Source organism: Desmodus rotundus, chromosome 8 (genome assembly GCF_022682495.2).
Source record: "Desmodus rotundus isolate HL8 chromosome 8, HLdesRot8A.1, whole genome shotgun sequence".
In the NCBI taxonomy this organism is placed as follows: Eukaryota; Metazoa; Chordata; class Mammalia; order Chiroptera; family Phyllostomidae; genus Desmodus; species Desmodus rotundus.
In genome coordinates this window covers 50754794-50773773 of record NC_071394.1, presented here as the reverse complement: position 1 = coordinate 50773773, position 18980 = coordinate 50754794, and the positions used below count along the sequence as shown (strand labels likewise).

Sequence of the window (18980 nt, the reverse complement as noted above, 5' to 3'; positions counted from 1 at the left end):
AATGTACATTCTCAGGCCTCGTCTCTGGCTGCTTAGTCAGTAACCTGTGCTTTAACGAGCTCTCCAGGTGACTGACTCCTGCAAAAGTTTGAGAACCACTGCTCTGATACAGCTCTTCAAAGTGTGGTGCATGGAGCAGCAGCAACACCTGGACCCTTATTAGCAACGTGGGACCTCAGGGTCCTGGAATCAAGACCTACATTGTAGCAGGATGCCCAGGTGATCCTGATGCACATTAAAATCTGAGAGCTACTGATCTAAGGTTTACAGCAGGAAAGTTAGTTACCAGTGGGAGGAGAGTAACCTCTATTCAGAGGCAATTTGGAGGTTGTCAAAGTGGAACTCAATGGATACTTTACTGATTTTATGCCCCACTCAGTTCCCTTTGGAATTTAAAAAAAGGCAGGGGGGAAGGGGGAAAGAGATGTATAAACCTCTTGGCTATAATATTAAAAAATATATAAAGGCATACTAGGTTATGATATGGAGAGCAGGGCTATTATCTGGATAATAAATTGTGGGTGTGTATGTGATAGATATTCCATATGGCACATATATATCATTTGTGCATATATATCACACAATGATCTAGACAGATGAGGTAAAAGCATAGCTTTTAAATCTAAATTTTTCAAAAACTCAATTTTCTAAGTTATGTTTAAATCTAAGATATGTTTTGTGTCTTTTCATGTTAGATTATTTTCTAGCTTTAACTTTTGTTTGTAGTGAATCATTTTAGAAAATCTTTTCAACTAGTGAAGTAAGTTGCAGACATTCTAGGCTGTCTAAGAGAGGGTAATTGTTATGATGCTAAGGAGTCATCAGTAAGACAAAGCTTTCTGTGGCTGGGATGAAGTTTGCTTCATTCTAAGCACTTGGCATTTTTACATTTACTCGTGGTGAATCCGGTGGCCTGGAAGGAAAAAAATAGTTGACCAAGTAAAATCTGATGTGTAAAATATTTTTAGCATGAAAACACATGAAAATTAAAAGATTAAAAAAATCCTCTTGAAATTTTTGCACAACAAACACCCCGATATGTAAATAGGACTGTCACTTGGTGTTTGTCCACAGCTAGAACTCCAGATGAACCAGTGTAGTGTGCGATGACAGGAACAGCTGACTCATTAGCAGAGAGCAGTGAAAGGTAATTAACCCTGGGAAAAGTACAGCTGCCGTGCGGGCTGTTCCTTTCTGTAGGATCTGATTAGAAATTAGTGTTAAACCACTTATTCTTTTTTTTTAAAGGACTGTCATTGATAATTTTCACTTTCACTCTCAGGTGTGTCCCTAGAAAAGGTTCTCAGATGTATTTATTATACACAAAAGGGCTCAAATATAAAAAGCATTTCCTGATAACAGTGGACACCTGTTCTTTCAAACGAATGTTTGTCTGTTGAAGATTGGTCGTACCCCAACCCATACTTGAATAGTCAGTATGTAAATTACTTGAAAGGATTGTTTCATATAGTCAAAAAGCTGTAGATAATTACCATTTAATTGAGTTTTCTCTTTTCTTTCTTTTCATTTTTCCTCTGATGATGCCTCTCGTCAGTAGCAATGGAAACTCTCCAGTTCAAATCCAATAGATATTGGTGAAGGTAAGTGAAGACTATTTGAAACTAAACATTTCCTCCAAAGAGAAGTGATCCTTAACTTTTCAATGCTTGTCAAAAATTTGAGACATCAAGGAACTTGTTTTTAGGGGTCTACCAAAGATTGTTGACTTTGTTAACATTGGTATCATCACGGCAATTTGAGTTATATTCATATATATTTTCAGGAGTGAATATACCCTTCACCTTGATTTATGACTTCACATTTCTCATATAAGGAGTGTTAATACTTTAACACAGAATTCACATTTGTAGCTAAGGAATATGGTAGACAAAATAATGGCCTTACCCCCAAATGTCTATGTCCTAATTCCTGAAATCTGTGAATATATTATCTAATATGGCGGTGTAATTAAGTTAAGAACTTGGAGCTGGAGAGATTATCCTGGATTATCCAGGTAGACCCAACTAATCATATGGTCTTTAAGAGAAAGGCAGAAAAATGAATCAGAGAGATGCAACTTAAGGAGGACTAAACTCAATTCACCATTTCTGGCTTTGAAGCTAGAGACAGGGAACCATGAGCCAAGAAATGCAGAAGCCTCTAGAATCTTAAAAACAGCTCTCGACCTACAGCCAGCGAGAAAACAGGGCCCTCAGCCCTATGATAGCAAGAAACTGGAGGCTGCCCAGATGAGCAAGGAGACTGGTACAGTCTCCCCTATGGCCTGCAGAAAAGATTGTGGCCTAACTTAAGTTTAGCCTGGTGAGACGGTACCAGACTTGGGACTTCCAGAGCTGTAAAATAGCATATTTATGTTGTTTTAAGCCTTTAATTTTGTGGAAATTTGTTACAACCACAATAGAAAACTAACACAGAAGATAAATAAACTAGCCAATAGATGGGATATATTTTGCAACGGGCAATATAATTTCTGTAAAGAATTTCCTGTGTTTGAATGAAAAGGAGAAAAAATTCTTGAGAGACCAAGGCTGATAGTCTAGGAATTGGGATATTCATTTTGTAGATTCAAATGATGATTGTTACCAACTGTGAAGTTTCTGTCTCCTGCTTTTCTAAGCCCTTCCCCATACCAAAAAATAATTCTTCACAATATTTGTGGAAACACAATGCTTATCATCCAAGGTGCAAATGAGTACATTTGATTGGAACATCTAGCTACCTCTGGGAACAGTGGACAAGGTAGTGAATTCACTTTGTTCCCTTTCTTCATATGTGAAATTGATAATACCTCCCCATAGGCAGGCCATTACGACTAAGGAAAGAGCACATTTTTTACAAGATGCCTGTTTTTAAGAGTTCAGTAAAGGTAAGCTATATTTGGTTAAAAAATAATGTGTCATTTATTATTTTGATCAAGTGAATAGATCACTTTTGTCTTTTTTCATGGTTAATGCTATTTAATCTCCAATACAAAAGTCGTTAGTTTAGAGTATATGGATGTGCCTTGGTTAACATAAAATGTGAGCGCACAACCTTCAGGACATTCTTACACATTGTGAGTAGGAGAAGTGAGGTCTAGCAACTGGGAAGTGGATATAGCTTGAATGAGTTGGAGATCTTTTTAGGTAGTTTTCTTGCTGAATTTGGAAAAATAAAATTATATTTCTATTTTATCTCTGGTTTGTCTTCCCACAGAAGAACCAATTTAAATCATAAACTCTAATTTTTATGTAAATTAAATAAAAGTAGACACTGGGTAAAATCTGACAATAAAATCTGTTATACTTCCTGCTTGCTCTTGCATTTGGGAGCTCATGTTTTCAACATAAAGGAAGATAAAATGATAAACTCTTCTTAGTTGGCATAGCAATGAAATAGACTAAATCTACAGAATCCAAGACGCTGTATATCTGGGGTGTTTTGTATTGAAATACAATTAATAAAATAATATCTCGGGCATCTGAAGAGGATTTTTTTCTATTTTAATTCAATTCAATCATAATGTATTGAGCATCTACTCTGGCCACAACATTATGTTGCAGTAAAAGGTCAAAAGGGCACAGCGTCTCACATCCATGGGCTTATACTGGTACAGAGAAGAGTCGGTGGACATAAGTGAGTATCAGACAAAGCATACTAATCAAGACGAAGGTGCCATCAAAACACTTTTCGGATGCGGAACTCTGTGAGATCCCGTCACTTGAACTGCAACACAAATGATAAATGGCACTTCAGCAGATAGATTCTGCAGTTCTGACACTGAAGTAGAAGTTTCTTTGAAAGTTACAAATTAAATTGATGAATTCTAAACGTTTAATTTAGCACATTTAATTTTGACCATCTAGTCTTCTTTGACCCTTTTGTAACTATATAAAAATATGGCTCATTACATTGTTTAGCCAAGCCAACTACAATTTGACTCTTTGTATCTTTTCTATTGGCCTTTGGGGACATTTATTTATTTTAGTTAAAGTTCTCTGAATTTCTCCAGGGATGAATTCTTCAGTAATCATCATTTTCTGGAAGCATTTCCAGTCTGCCTAAGCCTGCACTCCCATTTTTCCTTCTGCCTCCCTCCGTTGCCACACTTCCCACATCTTAATGGAATCCTCAGTTTGCTGGTTCGTATTCATTGGGCAAGAATTGTTCTATATATATATATATATATATATATATATATATATATATATATATATATATATATATTTAATGCCCCCTGTCTAGCATAGAGCAATCTATTCTAATAAATGTGTATTGAACCAATATAAGTAATATTTAGGAGAAAAATACTTATATTAAAAGAATTCATATTAAATTAAATACCGGAATGGGATTAAAATCCAAAGGTCATTCTGCAAAAATCCATTGCCTCACTGTCCTCAACAATTGAGAATCATTTAATTTTTTGTAAATTTCTGTAGGTTCTTCCATTCCATATTTCCTGGTCAAATAAATGACCTTTTAAAAAATCTTAATGAAGAACAAACAGCTACTGTTGGAGAAACAGAAGACTTGTTGAAAAAAATTCTAAAAAACCTCATAAAATGGATGAGAAAAATAGAAAATTACTAAGGATATCAAGCACATTGTATAACAATTTACATAATAAAATAGCTTAAAAAGAGAAAATTCCCTTTACATAATAAAAAGCCTCTTTTTTGAATCAACAAGTGCTCTTCAAACTTTATTAAAAATGTTTTGACATTATATGCTTGTTTAGTACAGATTTACTCAAAATAGCACATTTAGTTGCAACACAAGCCTTGAAGTTAAGTGGTTACTTTAATAAAACAGAGTTTCCATAGTTACCATGAAGAACAGAGGACAACTTTTATTTCTTTGGAAGCCAGGAAGGAGCTATAGGAAAAGAACTAAGCAAACAGACCCAAGCAGGTTTATTATGTGCAGCTGCACACCTGGTTGGGGTTGTTTATTTTTGAAGGAAAATTGCGATATTACAGGAAATTATATTTTTTCCCACTAAAACCTATAGCAGCACATTAAGAAACTTGAGCATTGTTTTTCTCTGGGCATTTCAAACTAGATTCTGAGTCAGAGAGAAAGCTAGTTTAATACGATATCTCCATGAGATGCATTTTTGCTCAGAGTACTTAGTTAATAAACCATGTCATAAACAAGTGGTGTAATGCGTGACACAGAAGACAGCAATGCCTTCCTCTACGGGACAAAATCATGCAGCCTTAGGTCCAACTTTATTGCTCTTGGGCAACATTGTGTTGAGAGGCCTGATGGAAGAGAAATGGACACCCACAACAGTGACTCTGTCTCTTTGCACTAGGTTTATTGTTGCTCAGTTTAGTGTTGAGATATGCTCTCTTTGAGTGTTAATGGAGGTCACTTTCAGCTTTGTCTCTTGCTGTGTCTAATTCAAGGAGTTCTTCACAGTTGACTGTTGAGAAACAAAATGATGTGGCTTCCAGTATCTCACCTTCGCTCCTCAGGCTTTAAAGCAGCAGTGATTAACAGGACTTTTACAAAGTTTCTATGTAGTTACAAGGACAGTTTCAATCTTCTGTCATTTTTTTGCATTAGCTATGATTATGCTTTTACCACAAAAATGCATTTGTTTTAAAGGTAACAATACAGACTAGGAGAATAGCTTATGTTTCATCTATATTTATCAGCACTCACTGTACATTTGTGTCTTCATTACCAGGAAATATTAAGGGACATTGTGCCATCTATTCCTGTTTACAGTTTATTATGCAGAGATAGGAAACACTTAGCATGTAAAATGAATGTAGAAATTATTCCTGGATAGAAACACGGACATTTCCCACTCGTTGGCTCTTTCTCCTCCATCACCGGATCAGAGTGTAATTGTCAGTAATCAGGCCTGCTTGCTGCTGATAAAACCACTCTGAATGCTAGCAGCCTTCTTTGTGTGATGACTCAATTATTCCAGAAGTGCCTCATCAAATCTGCCCCATCAGCTGGGCTAATAAATAAGGAGAAGAAACTGGCCCCCCAAAGCAAATTATAAATCCATTTGCATTAACCATTTCACTGGTCCATGATCTAGGCAGAAATAAGCATGGCAGATTGTGCTAAGCTTATTTGAATATGTTTATAATGTTTACAGCATGCAACTTTTTTCCCACAAGGTGTTGGAATTATCAGTCGTGAATGGCATCTAGATGCAGTTTTGTCAACTGCAGCAAGGCTTTAAGTATATTTAGGGCTATTTTGTTACTTAAATCAGGTGAAAGTCAAATCCTCTTGTGGTGAGAAATATGAGCCTTGTGCAAGTTGTTGGCATTGCTTCGGGATTTAAGGGGAAGAGGCTTGTGTTCTCTTTTTACAGGGGCTGGAAGAACAAACACAAACACTATTGCCTCCTAGAACAAGTACAATTACTTCATATACAGTACAGTGGAACCAGGAGTTATTTTGATGCTCAGTGTGACTTCAGCAATTTGCAGAACAAAAATTGCATTTTCTGGAAGACCAGAGTTGCCATAGTACTCCTTGTACTTAAAATTCCTTGAAAGATTCTATAGGGCAGAAATTTCAAAAAGCTAGGCAAACCAATGAAAGTTAATTAAATCCTTCAGTGGAAATTTTGTACACTGATAAATCTTATTTTGTTATTTTAAAATGACAAGCTGTACTGAATAACAAGAAGTTTTATTTATATTTGAACTTCAGTGATTACTCGGGAAAGCAAAAATATCCAAAAGGGATCAAGAAAAGCAACTTGATTGCTAACATCAAAGACTTAATCTGGTTGAGTATGTAATGATTTAAAATCTGAAACATCCTCCCTAAAAGTAAGGGATACCCCTGGCTCACTTTAAAATAGGAGCAGTTTTTCCTGCAGAATAGTTCCAGTTTTGATGAAGCCTTTTTTGCTCCTGCTGTGATCAGGAGCCTAATTAAGGGCTAATAGCAAAAGAAAAGCTTGTGGCCCATAACAGTATTTTTCTTTGCCTAAAACAACTTAAATGAAACTCACTACTTCTCTTCATCTGCTCCAGCCAATGAAGCATATCCCTTAATATCAACCTGGAGAGATAAGCAGAAGAAAGTCATCTTCGATGGCATAGATATAAAGTGGTAATAGGCTTACAGAATTTTTATGAATCAATTTCTAAATATATTATTTCTTGGTATGATGGGAAAATCAATTCTGTAGCTCATTGATTAGAAGTTCCTAAATAAGGTGCTTAAATTTTCATTAGAAATTTAATACAGCAACATGTCAAATGGAAAACCAAAGAATTTGATTGTCCAAGCAAAGATATCATTAAGGTTTATACAAAATTTGACTCTAATTTAAATTATCATACTGAGTAATATAAAAATAAAAATAAATCTGGAAACTTAGAACTAAGAAGGACTTGCTTTACCATTCACAAAAATAAACCTCTTCATCACTCCAACTAATGAATGATTGGTAAATATATTCAGGTTAGAAGAGTGATTAGGAGACTGCAAGTGTTATGGAGACAGTTTTGAGTTGCGGAGACAACTCAAATGCTAAGGTAAATATACTGGCATTTTTCTGCTTTTATTTTATTCCTTAAGAAACTAAATCTGAGAGTAGTCCTGGAGTGTGTATCAACTTTACAAACTTCTGACAGGCCCCTCTGACAGGCCCCTTTTGGGCATTCCTAAATTGACTGAAATAGATCAACAAATTCCAAAAACAAATTGATGGTAGTGGCGAGCTCATATTAGTTATATTACAGGGCTACAAGTGCTACATACATTTCATGTTAAAGTCATTTGCCTTTTCATCAAGTTATTCACTTTGAGTTTATTTGGAGGATTTTTTTAAATGTTGTGCTGTTTTTTTTTGAAACAGGTAAATCTATGACTCCGCTTTAAGGATACAATTGACATATACATTATATCACTTTGGGTCACTTCCCCCCACACCCCAATAAAATATAATATGATTTAATTTTTTAAAAAAATAATAGTAGATTCATTACATTGCATCATTAGAACCAGGTACTCACCCATGAAGCAGCTGTAAAAAACTGACTTCCTAATTATTGGCATATACTAAAGCAGACAAATGGAGCACCTTGTGATGACTCCATTAAACAAGTAAAGCCATGTCTTAATTAGGGAGCACACTTAAGGATTTTGTAGCCCATTAGGTTATTAATACCTTGGTTGTCATGTAGTTTTACCTTTTAAGATTGCTGTCTTATAGAAATACTGGTGTCCATGCATAGATAGAGCTAACTCTGTTGCCAGGTGTGCAAGCTTGGTCAAGATTCCAAGTGTTAGGTTAACTGTCTTCCAAAATGTGTATTTTCTACAAATATTTTAGTAAGACGTTAAGTTTTATAAAATGGTTTAAGATCAGCTACAGAGATTAAAGTGTTGCAATTAATAGAAATGAGTTTTTAAAGGGATTGCCTTGATGTAGTAATAGGGCACATGCAGGGGATGGAGGGAACCGATGTCAGTGGAAGATTCCTTTTGGTATCAGCCAAGAGTGTGCTTCCCAAAAGAGGGTGGGAGGAGTTGGTAATGATAGGCACATGGAATGGTGAGCCTCTGAAGGGCTCGTATTTTTCCACTTGTATCTTGGTGTACTTGGATTTCTCGAGCCCGAAGCCCGTTTGTGTCAAATCATATTTCTAAAGTTGTATTTTGTCCGAGCCCTCTGTGCACTTCTTCAAGTCGATCTCAGCTGTGCTGCCTCAACTCTCTTCCCCAGAGAGGGGAGAGACAGCAGATGGGGTTAGGGCAGAGGGCTGATGCGTCTGACAGCAAACGGCCGGGTTGTTGAGTGGAAGCTGCGAGCATCAGGAAGCTACTTTTCCCCTGAGAACCAACTAACCACTGAAGAAAGTTGAAAATGAGCCCTTTGAGAAACGCTATTAAAAGTAGTAAAAAATTGCAATTGTGCAGATGATGTGCTGCTGTGTGCTTATTCGGATGCTAATGAGTTTGACATTAGGGAACTCAGAGGGTTTACAGCTACTCCCTTATGTGATTCAGTTCTTTATTGGCAATCTTTGAGAAAATAAATGGAAAATGTATTGCTAATAAATACATAACACGATAGGGTATTAGACAAAAAGCCATTACTTTCAGGATTTAGAAAGAGCTTTGCTCACCAGTGTGACTGTTTTCCAGGATCTTTTGTTTTAGGTTGGACTGTGACAAACAAAGGGGAATAGGCAGGTGGAAGGCTTCAGAACTCTTTCTGAGCTGAGGGTGAAGTAGACTAAGCCAAGCGCGTCTGCAGAAACCGCCCCCCCCTTTTTTTTTAGTTGCAGTGAAACATAAACTAAGAATTCCCAAGCTCCCATGCTACTTTTCAATTTTTACATCATGTGTAGCAATGTGCTCTCACTTGAGAAAGTTTTATCCCTGTTTTTCCCCAGGAACCACAGTTGGTGACTGGAGTTGAAGAAGCATCTGCTTAATGTCTGCTCAAAGCTTACAAGTAATACAGAAATCTATGGTTAAAAAACCAGGCACTTCAATCCTCTGCAAAGGGTAAAACGGGACAACAGAAGTCTTCTGCAAGGAAGGTTGGTATTTTGTGTTTTAAAATACCAGAACTGCCAGATATAAGTATTTTAAATCTGCATTGATATAGGTGGTATTTATATAAACAGCCCCCCTAGTGTACTGCACTGAATTTCAAAGTTTCCTCATAAGGGTCAAATGGCTGGGAGACAGATTCTGTTCTTATCCCTTGAGACCAAAGAGAGGTGATGCAGCTCTGTGCATTATGTCCGCAGGCAAAGTAAACGAAGAGCAAATTGTTCCCATGGAAAACAGGTTAAAACGTTAGCAAAAAGAATTAGTAGCATTTTAGGACGGCCCATTAAAGAGAGCCCTAAATCACAACAGGATGAATTTTGAATCTGTTTTGTGAGTTGAATGAAGCACATTCCAAATCTTGTCTGAACTTTTTCCTTTGGTGCGTATGAGTAAAATAACAGTAATAATAGAGAGTCTTTCTTATCCGATTTCCCTCATAAATTGAAGACATAATATATATAGTTTGGTAAGAAAGACAAAAATGAATTTGGCTCACCTTTAAAAAAGTAAAAATATGTTTACCATTGATGTGTAGCATAAAATATTTCATTCTGTTTATAGTATAGTCCAGCCAAATTATAGGTAAAAGTGTCAATACATTATTTATTGTTCACTTTAGTGTGTTTATTGTTGATCTTCTATTTGATTTGTCATATCTGATAGACTTCCCTTCTTTTATCTTTTATCTACTAGAATGAATTTTAGGATTTCTCATTGAAGTGGACAAAGACATTTAGTCACTTAGAAGAAGCAGGGCAAACCAAGTTGGCATACACGTTACCTGGAGAAAAAGAGAGGTAAAGTAACATTTTTATGAAAAAGTAAAATATATTAAAATAAAATGAATCTAATCAAAGCATTTATATAAAAGCTCTCCTGTATAACAGTGCTTTATTTCTGTGGATTTACTTTTAAAAATGTTTTGTTAATGCTAAATTTAGAATTGTGATTTTTGTCAGAAACATAGTTACTGTAATATTTAAAAATATTAAACAGATGAAGAAGGCCTCTGAGCCTACAAACCTTTTGCATATTGATTAGTATGTATTATTTGTTCACACATTTGCCCTTAAGGAAGGGTTCAGAGTTAAATAGTTTTAAAAACTTGATTTAAATTTATTTGTATTAGAAATTAATTACTTAAGGATTAAAAGTAAATCAGGGATATATTTTACAAGCATGTTTTAAAAAGTACTATATGATATGTAGAGTTAATTCCTACAAACACTGAAAAGTAAGGAATTGGGTTGTTTTTGTTTGCGGGGGGGAAAGCTATTTAAAATAATTTATCCATGTATGAAGGAACTTGTTTGCTAACACATATTTTGCAACACATGTCTCAAAATATTAGCAAGAAAAAAAATTTAAGAACCTTTTAAGGTGTTACTAACTGAGTTATCTTTAAACGGGGAACACTAAAAAAAAATGTACGAAACAGTCTCCTAAAACATAAAGCCAGCAATTGCCCTCTTATGTTACAAAGCTGTGACTCAGAGGCCATGTACGGCGACTAATAGAAATCCTTGGCACACGTTGGCTACCTAAGGGAATAATAGAACTATTTGCTGGAATCGTTTGGCAAAAGGACACAAACATATGGCTTTGGTTTATATTCAGCATTGCCAGTTGTGCAAAGTTACAGGAAAAAGTGTACAACCCCAGTGACAACTCAGAAATGAGAAGTGAGAATCAAAATAGATCAGCCTCCTCAGAATGCTGCCCCAACTGGTCTCAGGTCTAAGATTTCTTCTAGTGCAGTGCATTTCCAAGTGAGTCTAGAAAACCACCTCATCTGTGGGAAGTGTGCACGCATTAGGCCCTCAGGAAGAGCTATTCCCGAGAACTGTGCTGAATCAGATGGCAGATGGAATCTGCTCCTTTAAGTATGGTGTTTGTTGGTGGTAAGAGGGGTTAGTGGAGACGAGGAGAGGTGGCATAAATGTAAAAGGTGGGCATTATGCAACTCGTTGGCTTTCTACACAGGGTTGAAGACAATACAATAGGAGACAGATAGGAATGGAAAGTAGAAATCAGGGACAGTGTGCCCTCAATAAAAAATTCAGAATTTTTAAAATTTTATTTAGGATAAAGGATTCAGAAAATTATACACATGTCTTCACTAATTATACAAAAACTCTGTTTTTATTAGTTTAGACTTTTTAAATGTTTATTTTCTGAATTACCCTTCTTGAGTAATTAATAAATGTATCAAAAGAAATCCAGAAGAGTAAAAAGAGGGTAAAAACAGAGGAAAAACACTTAGTGTTCCTCTCAATAACTCAACTATTCTTTTAGAATCATACTTCATTTTGCTCATCTTTCCCCTGTGTAACAGCAAAATATCTTTTGTTGTCATTTTGGACTGATCCAAAGGTATGCTTAAACAAAATGATGCCAGAATTGTCAAAGGAAAGGGCACTCAGTGTAGGATTCTTTGTTCTTCAACCTAGCCAAATTTTATCCCAAGGTACTGGCATCATCTAGTTAATTCATTTGGGGGCTTTTGGCCTTTCTCAACTTCCTGAGTTGCCCTGTCATTTGTTTTTTAACAAAATGGACCTTTGTGAGGAAAACACCCCTGAGGCTTCAGGGCTCTTCATAGAGAAGCGCCCGGGATCTCCAGGACTGAAATGACATCACACAAGACCAATGGGACACAACACACAAAACCCCGTTCCTTGTTCCAAAGTATCAGGCAAGGAATACAAGAAACTCTTGTTTAAAGTGGAAATTATTGCAAGTTGAATGTATATAAAGGACTTTCAAATGTGAAGTAGCTTCCTGCGTGAGACTATAGATACCCAGACGGTGTGAAAATTAATTGTATAAGAATTTTGAGAGAGTGTCCTCAAAACCTTATGATCACCATGTTTTTTTCTATTTATATTACGAAACTTGAGACTACTTATAAATAAGGAGTGAGGATGTCTGTGTCTAAAGTTCTGTTCAAGGAGACACAAAACTTAAACATTACCAAATGATTTGTTTTATTCAGTTCTTAAGTGATTAAGTAAAGCATAGGAAATGTACTCAATAATATTGTGATAACTATGTATAGTGCAGTTGAGGTACTGGAAATATCGGGGGGGAACATTATGTAAAGTATGTGACTATCTAGCCACTAAGCTGTACAACTGAAACTAATACAAAATAAAATTGAAAGAAAAATGATTAAGTTGGAGCAGAAAATTAATACATATGTATGTATACATACATGTAATATATATATATATATATAGAGAGAGAGAGAGAGTCTGTCTCAAGGTATCCAGGCATGTAATATGAAAAAATAGAGATATTTATTGAAGAAGATACCAGGTACAAGAAACATTGCACATCAGACAATGACACCTCAGTCCCCCTCAAAGCAGGCACCTTGGGACCTCACACTGTTCTCCCAATCTCCATCAGCTGCCCCATAGTATTCTCCTGAATCTCATTGTTGGTCTGAAATCTCTTCCCTTTCAAAGGTGATTTTAGTTTTGGGAAAAGCCAGAAGTCACAGGGCACCAAATCTGGGCTGTAAGAGGTCTGCGTCATCTGGGTGATTTGATGTTTCATCAAAAAACTGCATGAGACATGATGCATAGAGCAGGTATATCGTTGTGATGAAGCTGCCAATCACTACTTGCTCATAGCTGCAGGCTTCTGAATCATCCTAATAGTTTCCATGGAGTAAATATGCAAGCTTAACACAAAATCTGATGCAGATTCATTGCTCTATTCACTCAGTAACTTTGGACACAAAGGCCACACAGTACACATGCTCACCCAATGGTGCCTACTGCTCCCACTGACTAGTACAGTGAAGTCGTCATTGTTCATGCATGTGCATTCCAGTCCACTCTCCTTTGCTGCCAGGTTGTATCATAGTCATGCAAACTCATCTTGTTACATATTAACAATGCTGTGTTTTTTCCAGACAGACCTTGTATATATACTTACTTGGATTTTCTTACCATTAAGTTAAAATAGGATTATGGTTGAAAAATAAAATTAAAGTGAATTAAATCTCCTCATACATCAGTAATTTATTCATGTAAAAAGTAAAATTGAGTTTATGAATTCTGTGTCCTGCTCCTTGAATCTCTCCATCCCACAAACTGGTAATTCCAGGACTCCCTTGTCTGCACAAAGGAAAACACCAGATCTGTGCATTGGGGTGCTGTGGACAGGAGACCAAGTAATGGTCCCTGATATAAGAACTAGTAAGAAAAGATGGTCAAGTACAAGTAACTAAGAAATTACTGTGTGTACCTGTTTATAATTTTATAGTTATATAAGATGTTAAATGAGAACTTTGCAAATTCAACTAAGTAGTTACATTTTATTTTATGGTCATTTTTCTTTTTCATTGCTGATCTACTTATTTCCATTGTTTGTTCTTGTATGACTTTCCTCCAAGCTTTGCTCTTTTGCCCTCTTTCTTTTATAATGCCTCTTGTCATTTCTCCTCCTACTGACTCCTCTCCCCAGAAAACTGGGGAATAAAGTTTTCTTCATGCTTTATTATGAATTAGATAACAACAAAGAACATATCTATGCTTATAAGCTAAGTAAACTTTTTAAAAAGTAGTTTCAGATCAGGAAAAATGAGAATGGCAAAGCCTACCTTTAGTATTCTCACCCTATTGAGAAGTAGACTGCAAAGCCAGCAGGAACCATTATAGGTATCTCAGAAAACATCTTATCTTGTTCCTCCATAAACAATGGAATGAGGTAGATAAAGGTCCTAAGAAATCAAGAGATGGACAGCTTTTTAGAAAATCATATCTCTGTTTTGAAAAAAGAAAAGGTAGCTCACTAAATTTTATAAAATAAATTGCATCCTTGCCGATAACATTCGGGTCTTAAGTAGTAAAGATGATCAAGCTTCCTTTTGCAATGGAGGTGGGAACTTTGTTCCCCACGGCAAATGTCATTTTTAAGATTTCAGCACATGTTATTTAGGTCAATGTCCTGAATCATACAACAGTCATGTGCCTCTTCTATAACTCTCAGAGGATATGAAAGGACGGTGGTCATCATCACACCCCTGGTCTCAACACATGCACTGAGGCACAAATCTCTTTCTTCTTTTGATCAACCATTACCCACTGGATATGAGGTATGATTTTGCAAAAGTAATTCTATTCATTGTAAGTTTATTAAAGTTCATGAGAAAAGTTCAAATGAAGAACACTTAGACATTTCTAATCCCATTCAAAGTTTTAGAGAAAAAAACCTATTTTCAAATTGAGATTTATGAGGAGAGTTGAGCCATCTCATAAATGTTATAAACTTATATACCCCCCCTACCCCATAAGGAAAGCATATATGCTTTAGGTTTCTGCTATTTCTATCCCATGACAAACTATGAGATATGACCAGACACTGATTTTCCTCCTTTTATTATTCTTCAGGTTTGAGGGGAAGAAAGAAGGTAAGATAGATAGGCTGTATATTATGGCTTTGGTCCACTTTGTTCCTACAATGTGGCCCACACATTAAATCTGAAAACTTGGTTTTATAAATGATTGAATTATAATATTTATATAGGACATATATCCTACACCAACAAGAGAATAGTGGCTCCTCAAATACAATTATAAACCAGCATTCCAAGTACAATCAAGCAGAGGTCCATGAATATTTGTAATCCCTTCCAATGACTTTAATGGGGAGGCGGCTGCACGGGTGATGACGGACCGGTCAGGTCCTTGGATAGTTGAATTGCAAAATAGAACTAGTCTTAAAGCTGTTACAAAGCAGCTTACTTTTAAGTAGGTTTCAGAAACTTCTATTTGTGCCTACTGGTACTCTCTGCAGTCTGTGCTTTGTTCTTTGGGAAAGAAGCTCATGGAGTTCAACCTTCACTTGCCTTTTGGGGAGAATTTTCAGAGTGGCTGGTAGTGCCTGTGTGGCAGGATAGCATTAGACTTGAGGTGAGTGAATGCTTACCCACAGGAATAGCTTCATCAGAAATAGTGGAAGGTTTTCATCATTTTAACCCTCTTGCTTCTGATTTCTCTTAATCAAGTTACTCATTTAGCACATGGAGAGGAGTTTGTATGAGTTCAGCCACTTTATATGCATCAGAGGGACTTACAGAGAAGGAGGATTTCACAATGCAGTGCTCACCATCCTGAGTAAACCAAGCCATTTTAATCCCAGGCAGTGTCACATCTGTCATGAATTCATGTGGTTTTAAGGGAAGAAAAATCTACAGGAAAAAAAAATTCACTTCTGTTTTATTGTTCTTTTCTCCTATATAATTTAAAATAGTCATAACAATGAACTATTTTATTTAGACTAAAGCAACTGCTGCTCAGCAAAAGCAGCAAACACTTTTTGTTTTCTAATTTAAAAAATAGTTGTATGATTGGTGTGGTGTTTGTTATGAAATAATGACAAAAGAGTGCTGGTGGTTTTAATAGTTTTAGCTTAGGAGAGCTGTCGTTAATTTTGTCTGTAGTGTTGCAGGTGAAAAAATGCACAATGGATAAATAGTCTATATTGGTTTAACTGAACATAATATATAGTATGTTCTGGAGTTGTTTGTCTCAATAGACTATAGTAATCAAAAGTAATGAACCTATTATGTGCAAGACCTTGGAGAGCGTCAAATGGCAGTAAAAGTGTGGCACATAAAAGGTTTATTAAAGGAAATTAAAGTCCATCATTGCCACACCTGCTCCCCTATTATAAGTCTATGGCAGGTCAGTGCCTTCAATCACAACTCAGCCTCGGAGAGCAGAGATGCGTCTCCCATTACCATTACGGTCACATGGCTTCCATGCTAGAGTCAGGATTTAAGGATGGGAGCCACAGAAAGCACCTTCTGCCTGCATCTCATTTTCAATAAGCAAAGCAACTTCTTTCTATTTCAGGAACCCTTCTGATAATGTGTAAAGTGAATTAAACTAAGAAATTATTAGGGAAGTCTAGGGAAGTGGATGAATGCACTGAGGTCAGGGTCTGTCTCCACATGGACAAAAGAGCAGGCTTCTAAAGTTTTTGCATCCTCTGATAATGTATTTAATTATATTTAAAATATTTAGTGATGGTGTTTTAGGATATTTGCTGATGCACACAACTCTCAAATTTCCCCTTTCTTATAGATTTATTCTGGAATTCTTATAGTAGATGTATGTCATTGTTGATGATCGACATTTCTAATGGTATTTTGAAACAGGAGCATTTCAGGGGCTTGCCTTCATGCTGCTTTTTTACTCAGGGAATTATTTTTCCTGACTTGGCAAGAAATATGTTATCAGAAAGGGTCTAGAAATGCAAAGGAATGAGGTTTTAGTAAATTAGTCTGAAAACTTTTGCTTTGGCATTTGAAATTTTGTCTCCTTCACAACCATTGTTAATGAGACAATCATTTTCCCCCCATATTTGTAATGCCAGAAGTATTTGAAGCGCTAGTAAACACTTATAAACAAAGACATCTGCCCTCTTGTCACTGCTTCCTCTGGTTGTAGCATCTATAAAAGTATTTCCAAACCTCATGGAGCGTGAGGTCGCTCAGAGTTCCACCCCTCTGGAGTCAGAGCACAATTCAACAGCGTGGAAGTGTACTCCGTTTTTCAAAATGACTTTAAGAACCTCTAATGACGTGTTTTCATATTTTGGTCCATGTCAAAGAAATGACCTCAGGACTTGTGCTCATGTTGCAGATGGATGCAGAGGCTGAAGATAAAACACTGCGTACCCGCTCTAAAGGAACGAAGGGTGAGTTAGCAAGCGGGTTCCAGGACACCATGCCTACCACACCATGAAATATGGGTGTTCCTGTGCTCAGGCCCTGGTGTTCACTCAGAACAATTGCCACTTCTTCCGGGCTTGTTTTCGGAAATCAAGCCAGAACTTTGGATCATGGTATCGAGAGGCAAAATATTATGACCCAGGAGTTAAAGGACTCCCAAAAGTCCAAATGCTATATAATGCTAATTTTTACAAAATGCAACTGTCAGTGGACTTGATATCATGCAAAACAACATAAGGGTTACTGAGGGAAGACTGCTCCATGGAGACCTTCAAATTATTTAAGTGACCTATAATGGCCAAGGGAAAACACCACATTGTCAGTTTGTTGCCAAAGCAGGTTTTGATTTTTAGGTTATCTGGTTTAGTGATTTCCAATCTAAACTTAGTTCAAGTAAAACGATGATTATTTCTTTTATTGTTCCTGCTGGGAATTTCCAACGGCTCTGAGAAGAAATGTTTGGAAGGTTTAACTTACTGGTAATTCCTCTTTTTGTAACCAACAGATGGTAATGTAATATTGAAATATAAACAGGCCCTTGATGATATAAACATCTGGAAGACAGGATTGACTGGCAATAATACACCTTAAGGAAAATAACTTTTATTATAATTAGCCATATTTTTGTGATCCTTAATTCTAAAGGGAAAACTATAGGCTCACCATGGCCTCTGAAAACACTCTGGGTAGCAGTTCCCCACCCCACCCTTTTCACGTCGGCCTTGCTGAGAAGGGCTGAGTCAAGTAGCAATCGTGCGATATTTTGGAAGCTTTTGAGATTTATAGTTGAAAGTGGTTAATCAAATGGAATGCTTTCGTTAGCTATGTTTATATTTGTAGACAAGATAAATAATTACAGTTTGAGTAAAGTTGAGGATCCCCAAATTTTTAATAAATTCCAGGAAGATTTTTTTCAATTCAAATGTAATTGTGGTTATCATTAGCCATGATAAACAAAATGCAGAATAATACTATATGAGATATTGGGCTTTATTAAACAGAAATTTTATACCATATTATTTTCCAGTTTTAGTTTAAGGTACTTTTTAAAGTAATTGTATCACACAGTCTAATATTTGGAATTCAGTATTTATAAATGTTAAGTTTTTATGCAACAAACTTCTCAATAGAATACAAGTTAAGAAAAAAGTTTCTGTAATTATTTAGGATAAGCTCATGTCTGCCATAAGTATCAGTGTTTTAGGGACTGTATTTGGATTATTTCAATCTCTCGTTTAGATTCCTAGAAGCACACTACTCTAGCCTACTTTTAACTTGTGGCTGTTTTAATTTAAATTTTTTTGGACTTCAAATTCCTTGAGCACATACATATACACTCTTAAATAGAGCCAAAATGTTCTTCAAGAAATGAAACAACTGTTTCTCATGTTGCATGAGTAATCTTTAAAACCACCTGTTGTCTCTCTCAGTATGCTGTTGTCCTTGGGTATTTATAAACATGAACTTCTTCAGTTCCCATCATTTCAGTAAGAATTATCAAAGCTTTTTTTATATAAATTTCTTACTTTTAAAGTGATGTTGATATCCACACAGCTAAAACTTATTCTCCTCTTTCTTTACATATGGATATTTATGAAACAAATCTTGGGACATACTCATTAGTAAATCTGCTAGTTTTATTTATATACTTGTTTATTGTTGAGATCTAAAT

At 36.0% G+C, this 18980-nt stretch overlaps 1 protein-coding gene across 1 annotated transcript in view; it reads left to right on the top strand.

Annotated features, from left to right (window-relative positions):
• The window catches only part of ST18 (ST18 C2H2C-type zinc finger transcription factor), a 145158-nt gene that overhangs the window by 14306 nt on the left and 111872 nt on the right, over positions 1-18980 (top strand). The window contains exons 2-6 of the mRNA XM_053930203.2: positions 1559-1601; positions 4013-4142; positions 9393-9542; positions 10252-10355; positions 17220-17274. Of these exons, the coding sequence (XP_053786178.1) occupies positions 17220-17274 (55 nt within the window). The 5' untranslated portion in view covers positions 1559-1601; positions 4013-4142; positions 9393-9542; positions 10252-10355. The remainder of the gene's footprint in view (positions 1-1558; positions 1602-4012; positions 4143-9392; positions 9543-10251; positions 10356-17219; positions 17275-18980) is intronic.